Source organism: Anser anser (genome assembly GCF_964211835.1).
Source record: "Anser anser genome assembly, chromosome: 1".
NCBI classification, from domain to species: Eukaryota; Metazoa; Chordata; class Aves; order Anseriformes; family Anatidae; genus Anser; species Anser anser.
Genome location: NC_139720.1, coordinates 102,407,345 through 102,417,378, shown reverse-complemented (window position 1 = coordinate 102,417,378; position 10,034 = coordinate 102,407,345). Strand labels below are relative to the sequence as shown.

Genomic DNA, 10,034 nt, shown 5'->3' with positions numbered 1-10,034 from the left:
ACCAGTGAATTACAGCTACCTGTTTCCAGGCTGCACTTGATGCAGGTCAGACCTTCTTCTGAAAGGTGCTCGTCATACAGTATTCAAGGCATTTTAGCACTGAAAATACCTGGGTGAAGAATGCTTCCATGCTTTTACTTTCCCACTGCCTCACCGACTGAATTGAGAGAGTGAGAGAGATGCTTTTTATAGTGGGGCAAATGGGAAAGGTCTCCATGACATCAAATGATATGGAAAAACCGGACTGCAGGTGGGATGGTCTTTCTTCTCAGAGACACTGGTAAATGTTCCTCTCTACTGTAGGCCCCTCCCCATTACACGACACCACCTGTTCCATGTAGGTGGATGGCAAAAAATCTGCACAGCAGCTGCTTCTGGTAGTAGGATCATAAAGCAGGTTTAAGAGTTGTGGAGGTATCACGCAGATGCATGTCAGCCTCCAGTTGCAAGGGAGGTGCACTGGGGAGGGGGGAGGGAAGAGTCAGCTACCATAGTTCTACTCTTCCAGTAGCAGAAGCAGCAGAACTGTAGTTTTTACAGTTCTTTGTTTTTATAACATATCATTTAAACTGCAGAGGAAAAGGGCAGTCAAGTAATTTAGGTCTGTGGCTTCTTTTAGGACACAATTGAGTTACAGAAGTTCCTCTCCAAAAAAGCTGAGGTTCCCCATTCTGTAATTGAAATATTTTCATGGCAAGAGGGCAGCACATCAGGGAAAATGGCAGGTAAAATATAGCAGTGCTAAATACTTTCACACAAGGGAGAAATACGTTATAACAAGCCAACACCTCTAGATTTAGAAAAAATAAAAACAAACAAACACCCTATATCTAATTACAATCAGAGCAAATGAAGAGGAGCACCTACAGAGGTTTGAATTGGGTTCTGTTCTTCACTCAGTCTAATCTTGCTTTATTGCCTAAGGCAAGTCATATTATTTTGGTCTCTGCTTTACTCTAAAAACTGATGTAACAATCAGGCACAGTTATAATCCTTTAGAATCCTTACCTAAGTTGCATCCAGTTAAATAGGTCTGATCTCATCTGAAAACTATTGCCTCTTCTGGCAGTGACTACTCTGAGCATCACAGAGGGCACTTAGGGGCAAAGCTTATTCAAAGGACAGCACTTATCCACGTCCCTTCCCCAGATGCTGCTTCTCCTGTCCGCCCCCAGCCAGCAAGACACACCCAGTTTAAGCTGAAAGGCATGACAGCCTTACACCCACAGCACTACAGACCTTGATGAACAGCGGGCGGCGGAACTGGATCCCGACATCTTGCTCAGACTCCATGTAATAGAGGTTGAAAGTCTCTTTGCAGGTCACCACTTCGCCTTTGAAGCTCTTGCAGTCCCTCACAGTAAACTTCAGCTCCACATAAATGCGAGAGGCTGCCTCACCCCGATAAATCCAGTTGGTGCGAAGCCAGTGATCGGTGTCTCCCTCAGAAAGCACACTGCAGTCCTGGTACATATAGACCGGGGTGCCATTTATCATCTGCTGCACTTCACTCCACTGCTCCCGAGGTAGAAGAAAACATGTTAGACAGATGTGAGAAACAAATTTCACCTCAAATACGACAAAATCTAGCCTACAAGATCCACTCTTATTTAGCATTCAGGGCTCAAAGCCTGCATAGCTGAAAGGCCTCTTACACTGGCCTACAGCCCCATATCTGCCTCAACTCTTTACACTGGGAACACAGGATACTCTAATTAGGGCGTAACTCATGCGAAACTGAAAGGAACCACAGTGCATGGACCGCTGCACATCCCCTTCATCCTACCTTGGTTCCAACCTCTTTTCTTTCATGCACTGTCTTGTCTTAGATAAAGACCCCCTACTCCCATGTATTGTCCACTTCTTTCTGCCACTGTTTAAATTCAAAGTGTACAATAAGATATGCCAGGACTATTAACTGCCCCTGAAAATAGTGCACAGCATTTTGGGGCAAGACAAGAGAGGGCCTGACACAATGGGAATGCCAACTGCAGAAGTACTGTGCTCATTAATTAGGAGTTCACACTTAATTTGGGTGTGATATTTGCAAACCCTACTTTAACTATTAAAACTCAGTTGGTTTTCCTGATTTCATACTAGGTTCTGCTTCTTCCCCAGCAAAATAATCACTGGGAGAAGGATGCGTGCCCAACTGGATATATCTCACTGATATTATTTGTATGAATCTAGTAGGGTTTTGTAAGCATTTTCACTGACTTTTTTTGTGTTTTTGTTTCCTCACCACAGGTCAAATATGAAATGCAAAGAATGTTCAATGATAAGTAAGTCACACACGAAAATTGAGAACTTGGAAAGGAAGGTGTTGTCCACAGGGAAAATAGCTTATATCCTTTTTCACACCGTGTTAATACCGTCTTTTTCATTATGCTTTAAATGTTTAATCAAATTACATTCAAACAAGTGCCCACATAGGTATTGGCACAGGTTTAAGCATCTTGGTTTCAAATCACACCCCAGGTTAAGATGCATTTTAAACAACACCTCAGTGTCTATATTACTCTAAGCTTGTCAAGTCTCATGGGCTGAGCACGAGATTCACACATTTCTCTTCTTCAGCACAACCACCTCCTGTGCTCAAAACATAGCCCTGCAGCTTCTCTCCCAGCTTCTGATCCCACAGACCAGATAACAGCCTTGTGGGTTACTCTGCTGGCTAGTGGAGTACTAGAGACAGAGTGCCAAAGGAAATCTACTGTACAGCCCCGCTCTGTAAACTATCAGTGCTTTCTCCAAGATAGCAAGCACTGCTGATAACACTGGCTCATATCAGTCTGTTCTCAGCCATTTACCTAAAAGCATACCTGCAGTTTCCTCCCAGGAAATTCTGCAGATGGGATCAATTTGTCCCTTCTTGTTTCCTTTTTCTCCATGTACTTAATCTCCAGTGTTACTCCACCCTCTTAATCAGACTCAGTTGGTATATACCTGCACCACACAGGATTTTCATTTATTTCACTTACTGCAGGTCAAAGGACTAAGAACAGCAAGAGAGAGAAATAGACTGATCGATCTCTGTTGATCAACCAAGTGTCTACTGCTTAATCACCCCTTGCACTATTTCATTGAAAAAACTTCTGGACAATGCTACAGAACTAAATTTACAAGACATCTTGAAGTGTATCGAAATAGAAGTTAGAAAGGGAATAACAAATAAGTAATTTTCATAAGAAACTGCCAATGTTCAGAATAGCTTTTAGAAGCATTTTTTCCATGGGTATCTGCCTCCACCAAGCTGATGGGAAATATATAATTGCATTTGAAGGACGAGAGTTAAAAAAATTGCCATTAGCAGTGTATTTCAAGGCAGTGTCACACGTAAGAGTCACCAGAAAGCAATTTTTGCATGTCTCACTAAAAGACATGAATTGTTGTGGTGAAAATAAACCGTTTTCCTAACTTAACTAATACAGGGCCAAAAGTTAATTTTAAATAGTGACAACTCTGGCAGAAATTTTTCCTATTCTACTACTGGAAAAAAAAAATCCAACTCCTAACTCCTGTATTTCTCAGCTTATCTTAGCCCATCTTGTTCCAGACTCAGATCTTCAGAGCAAAGACGTCTATTGTACAGTTTCATATGCAGTGTGGCACGAAGAAATAACAAGGGAGTCAGACATGGTTTTTCTAGACTCTGCTGCTGATGGGTAAAGGAAGTAAAATGAGGATATTATTTATGCTAGCAACTGCAGAGCTATCGTTAAAAACACTTGTGACTTCATTATTCAGTGAAGCTTTTAAATTCAAAGTAGTGGAGGAATACTGTTACATACAACACTTAATGAAAGGGTGATGAGTCCAGAAGTTGCTAGGCAACTGTCTCACATCCTCAAAGAATCTGCTGCAAAATCAAAATGTATGCCTCTGTTTTTTTAATGTAATGTTCTTAATGAATATGTGTGGTAGAGTCTGATTCAATCAATATGAATTACTTGACTCTCCAGCTTGTCTACCAATGACATTGAATCAACCTCCTTTGATAATATTACTTTCTACCCATTTAATTCCAGACACTATATCCTTACTCCAGTCATCAGTTTGGCCAGAGGATGGGAAATATTTTTATAGGAGAAGTGGAGGAGGCTCAGAGTTAGACTTCCTCATTCCAGCAGGGAGTGAACTGTGGTTTTATGATGCTCTAGAAAACTTTCTCATGAGGTCTGGACCTGTAGAAAGGCTTAGGGTGGAAGGGACCTTTGGAAGTCACCTACTCCACTCCCCATCGCCAAGCAAGCTAAAGAGTTCTTAACCTCTTTACTTTTTTTTTTTTTTTTAACTCCTTTTAAATTCTTTTAAATTCCTTCTTAAGTTTAACTGCCTTAAGTTTAAACTTTCTTAAGTTTAAATTCTTAAAACTTTTTAGAATTCTTAAAAAGTTGCTGAGAAGGCAAAAGCCAGTGCATTCAAGAGAGGGCCATAAATTAGTAGCATGAGTTTCTAAAAAGCCTAAGGATGTAGCTATTGGATTTGAGGACAAAAAGGTGCTCTGTGCTTCTCAGGAGCCGATACGCTGACATAGCACTTAACTCCAGAGATTTGTTCTTGAAACTCTTTAAATAATTCCAGTGCAGCAGTTAGTTGTAAGTAAAAGAAAACCTCACTTCGCAAAAGTACTATCTCAATAAGCTCAGAATACTGCAAGTTTAGGAAAAAGGAAGGCAACTTTCTTCCCATTGCTGGGTTGGATTCAATATTAAAGAAAGCAGTGAAGGAAAAGATCTGTCTTTATGAAGCCAGTTTAGAATGACATGAATGACAAACTGGGAGTGCACTGACATATTTGCAGTAAACAGTATGGGTTTGGTCTGCCTTGTGAGTAAACATCCAAAGATAAGATAAGGTACATATGTTATAATATATCTTGACAGACTGTGAATTGATTACACAGTTTGAAGCCCTGAAGCCTCAGGAAGGCTTACCTTGCTTCTTCTATCAGTAAGCCTTCTCTAGATTAGTTCTGCTTCAAGGAAATGATATCGGACAACCTGTGATTCCTCCATCCATCTCTGAGCTACTCTTCATAAGGTCTGCCTTAAGAAATGAACTGAGACAGTTTGTATGTCTTGCTGGAGCTGCTGTCACAGGCTCTTCAGGCATTAGAAAAGTGGTCTTCTTTGGTTTTAGCTTTTTATTTTTTAATGAAAAAAGTACTTTCATCATGAAAAGTAAAAAATTCACACTTGCTATGAAGAGGTAGGCTACCAGTACAGAAACAGCAGACAGTATTGCAAATCCTAAGGCTCAGACTGGAGTCACAAGAGCTTGTGGCTCACAGCAGTAATGCTGTCTCTATCTCTAGCCTGCCAGGCACTTGTCCCATCTCCCTTCAGATAAGAGCTTGCCTGTTGTGACCCATATTTCATTTGCCTTCAGGTTAGCTCAGCACAGTAACTTCCAATCTGTGGCCTGCACACCCCTGGGGAAAGGTACAGGGATACTTTTAAGAGACTTTTAAAAAGGTAACAACAAAGCAAGCATCTTGCCAGTAAGCTTGAAGTTGCTAAACTAAGATGCAGGTCTCTACTGGAGAGGTTAGGAGTTCACATGCTGAAAAGCATTAACTTGTTTAACTTTGGGTTAGAGAGTTGCGCCAAGATCAAAAGACAAGCTGGGTTAGTACAGACATCTACAATGAAGAAGAGCTACAGAAAGAGCAATCTTTCTCAACAACCGTACATCACTGGTGCCCCAAGCCTAAAACCGCCTAGCGGAACACACACAGCTGGATGATTTCTCTCCCCTTTCCCCGCGTAAACAGAAAGGGGAGAAAAATGGAAGCACTTCTGACTCTTTGACATTCGTATAGCATTTGCATGCCATCATGACAAAAAAAATATTGGCATGGTTTTAGAGTTAAAGGCCAGTTGTACATTACAGATTCAGCTGCATTAGATTCTTAATGTAGTTCCTCAGAGGTAAGACTGAGGCAGAGACACCTTGCTGATATCTGCTGTAATATTGTGAACAGCTTCTCTCTAGCTAAAATACATCTGATGAAAAATCTGTCAGTAGGCAAAGCTTGACCAACCCATCAAAAATAGCAGCATCACACTGGTGTTTTGAAAATATTCCAGAATTTGGTTTCTGTGACACTGTGCTGAAAGTTTCTCAATGCTTTTGTAAGCTCTCTTGCGGGTGTGGAAGACAATTTAGATGATAATGAAAGAAACATGGTTATAACTAGACTCTTAACTTCATAAGTCCTATAACTTTAGATCTCAGAACAGCAAAGAGGCTGTTTTTATTTCTTTGAACATTTGGCAATGGTCAGGCAAGTTTGATTTCATCACATCATCGTCATGGAACCTTTGATACAACTGAACATAAAAGTAATGGTTACTTGTCTGCATATCTGTCTGGGTGGGATGATACATTTTTTTTTCCCCCACAATGATCCATTGATTATTTTCAGGGAGGAGCAAGTGTTGTGCAATTATTTGTCCTTTAGGGCGCTAGTGCGTAGGTCTGTATCCCACCTCCTTCCAATTTAACTTGTATTCATGTCCTCATGGGAAGGTAAGGCGCTAATCTGAGCCACAGAGCTCCAGTGCATTGATTATATAACCTGTTTATCAAATCCAGGTCCTACTGTCTGCTCGTTCTCTGAACTGCCTGGCCACATTAAGGTCTTGCATGAAAACAGTCTGGGTCACAACAGATGCTACCAGGTCAGGGAGAACGATACTCTTGTCCAACACTTCACATAGGTATTTTGGAACACTTATTTCTTATGTGTCTTCTTTGGTAACACCCACTAACTATATCAATAATCACAAAAAACACAGGAGCAGAAAAACAGATGGTGCATCTTAGGAGTTCAGAATTCGTGGCTAAAATCCAATTACCAATAAAGCGGTACCTCTCACATATTTGTGCGCTACATTCTACATTGCCTAGAATATATCGTAAATGAAAGAGATTTTTTTTTTCCAAGGCAAAGAGCTCAGTCTGGTGTGAGTTATGGTTTTGTATGGTGTGTCAAGTACACTTCCAGTATTTATAGTAAACCTGAAAAATGAGTCTGATGGCAATGGGAAATACTCACTCTGTTTGTATAGGTTCCTTTTAAAAAAGAGCATCAGATCAGGTAGAGTCCCAGACAGGGACAGGGTAATTGTGCCTTTTCTTTGGAAAGAGAAGCATGCCTGAAGAAGAGAAGCTGCATGAGATGGCAGCATGAAAGACAAGCAAGTAGATGGCAGGCTCTAGGTCAGGCACAGATAAGGCAGGAACTGGCCTTAGAAGCAATGGAAATAACCTTCCAAGAAACCAGACTGAATGAGCAAATTTTTCTGTAACTCAGCCTCTGAATTAGTAAGAATCACACTTCAAAGCTTGGGTCAACCCATCAAGGACACAGCTGGCAGCAAAAGATATAAAGCCTTTACTTTCTAACTTGTCTGCCTGCAAACTCAGCAGTATTCTAGTTGGTATTATAATGAGATTTGTTTTGGTTTAGTTTTAAACTTTAAATAGCCTGCTCATCTTTCCAGAGGACCTTGCTATAGGCAGCCTCCTCTTAAAGCTCCAGATGGCTTGTGGTGCTTTTGTGTTCATGTGAGGAAGCTCAGTGAACCTTGTCCACTCTCATCAAACAGCTATAAAAAGATGAGTCAGCTTCCTCAAGCTGCTAGGCAACACTGCTGTCATCACTGTAGTGCCTGAGCAGCCATGGTGAGGAATGTAAGTCATAGAGCATCTTCACTTTCGCTCAGAATGTGTTCTTTTCTGCCCTTCAAGTCACAACATCGAGTTCACTAGCTGAGATTGCTTCTTGGATGTATGTGCATAACTTCATCCTAGACTACCAGTTTGGTGGCTCATGCAATCTGATTTACAGTATTTACAGTATGATTACTGATTTAACAGCTGTTAATATACAGTTGACTTCCTCTCATCTCACTTTTCCTATTCCACCTCTCACCCCTCTGAGTAAAGTATACCTGGACATGTACAATATATTTTTTTAACCTTTCTCCCAAATATCCACGAGGTAACTATTTTTCGCTTAACAATATCATCAACAAGTATCTCCATGAGTCTGCATATCAACAGCAATAGGGCATGTCAGGATATGACCCTGAAGACAGAGCAATTCCCATTTCCCGTTACTTATTGACTTTACCAGGCATTTGTCCCTTACTTCTGTGCAGATCTTGTTCACTTGGAGTTAAACACTTATGCCTGATACTTAAACCGAGAGCAGGCTGAGGTATATAATGACACTTTATTCCAGGGTCAGAGATGATAACATCTCTTTGAGTTAGATCCTAGAGGACATGTATTATCAACAGCTGTGGAAAGAGAGGCACACAACAGCATTTCTGGTGGTTATTTCTGACACCATCTTCAGATGCTACAGACTTGCTGAGACTTGTTCCAGGTAAGACTATCTGAATAAGATACTGATGATTAAGTGAACTGCTCAGGTTTAATGAAATAGGAGAGCCATGCTGGAATCACTTGCAGGCTGAGGGCTGTGTGGGCCACACCATTATTTCTTTCATGGCCAGGCTGATCTGTCTGAACAGAAATGGCAGAAACAGATGTTGATACCAGCTGATGGCTGGTTTCTGAGACATCTTACTACACCAAAACACTACCTTGCTTTGTTAGAACCTGAAGGCCTGTAATCATCATTTTGTGGTCAGTGACATAAAAGCTGCTGACAGGTCACAAGTACTTGATCTAGTCTATTACCTAAAGAAAAAAATTGAGCAGTGTAAAATTTGTACTATGCCTAGGGTTTAATAGAATAAAAAACAAAACATCAAATAAACAAATTTGACCACTGACTTACTCAAGTTACAATAATAAAGTTTTGGCAGCTGCTACATTCATAATCAGACATTCTGTGAAACACAGAATACAGAGCTGCACAGGAATTGCATCATTTCCAAAGTTTTTCAGGTGTTTTGGGAACCATGATAACTGCAGCTAGTGGCTATTTATGTCATTGGAATACATTAAGGTGCTGTGCATTTACATGTGTGAAACTATACCAAGGCTGAGCAGGCCAGGTGCCATTCACACTAGGGGACACATTATAAAGTTTGGAACTGATAGCAACACTCTGAAGTATGGGTAGAAGCAAACAAGTATAGAATAGGCAGAAAAAATGATGTCCTCCACCTTACCATTCATAAGATATTGAGAGCAATGGCAGTCCAGAAAGGAGACTAAGAAAATCATCTGGATTTGATCCTGATCCTTTAATTCTAATATAATAGGCCAAATTGTGCCTATTGACACAAATAGCAATATGTGGCAGCAGCAGAGTTCACATGATTTCTGAAATAACAGATACCCAAATTAAAAATAAAGTAGCTGTGAAAAAGTACTCTTTTGCAAGCAAAGACTGTTGTAGAGCTGCTGAAAGTACACCTTGAAAGAAAACACATCAGCCACCAAAGAATCACGTGTTTAATTTACAATCCATACAACAGCATAGAATGCCACCTTGAGAGACCCAGCACAAAGCATCCTACAGTAAAAATGGCTAACAACATATGTAGTCACGTATACTCATGATTTAGGTGGGAAAGGACCTCTGGGTCTCTACTCTAATTTCCTACTCACAGCAAGGCTAATTTCAAAAACAGTTGGAGTTGCTCAGGGCCTTGTCTATTGAAAGACAAATGCAAGAGAATAGCATGACTCCTCATTACTATATTTTCAAGACTGATGCAATTATACTTGAAAGCAAAACAGATAAGTTGTATACTGTTATTTTGCAACTTGACAAGAAGCAATGCTACTGTGCCTAGTTAGTTATTTAATTTATTCATTACAGGATTTTAGTCGTCCTTCAGTAGTCTGCCTTTCTAAGGGCCTATTTTTCAACTGTAACTTAAAGTGAATGAAAGACTTTCTGAACAGCTATTACAAAGCAAGCTAGCATAAACTTTTCAGCAAACAATTTCTATAGACATTTTACTTCAGTCCTACATCACACCATTAAGCTTAGGCAGAATTTCACTGCTAGACAGTGTACTCAAAGTCCAGAACAATGACCC

At 40.4% G+C, this 10,034-nt stretch overlaps 1 protein-coding gene across 4 annotated transcripts in view; it reads right to left on the bottom strand.

Annotated features, from left to right (window-relative positions):
* EPHA1 (EPH receptor A1) overlaps positions 1–10,034 on the bottom strand; it is a 40,209-nt gene that overhangs the window by 24,173 nt on the left and 6,002 nt on the right. For all 4 annotated transcript variants that reach the window (XM_083798988.1, XM_083798989.1, XM_083798987.1 and 1 more), the window contains exon 3: positions 1,240–1,515. In XM_083798988.1, the coding sequence (XP_083655114.1) occupies positions 1,240–1,497 (258 nt within the window). In that variant the 5' untranslated portion in view covers positions 1,498–1,515. The remainder of the gene's footprint in view (positions 1–1,239; positions 1,516–10,034) is intronic.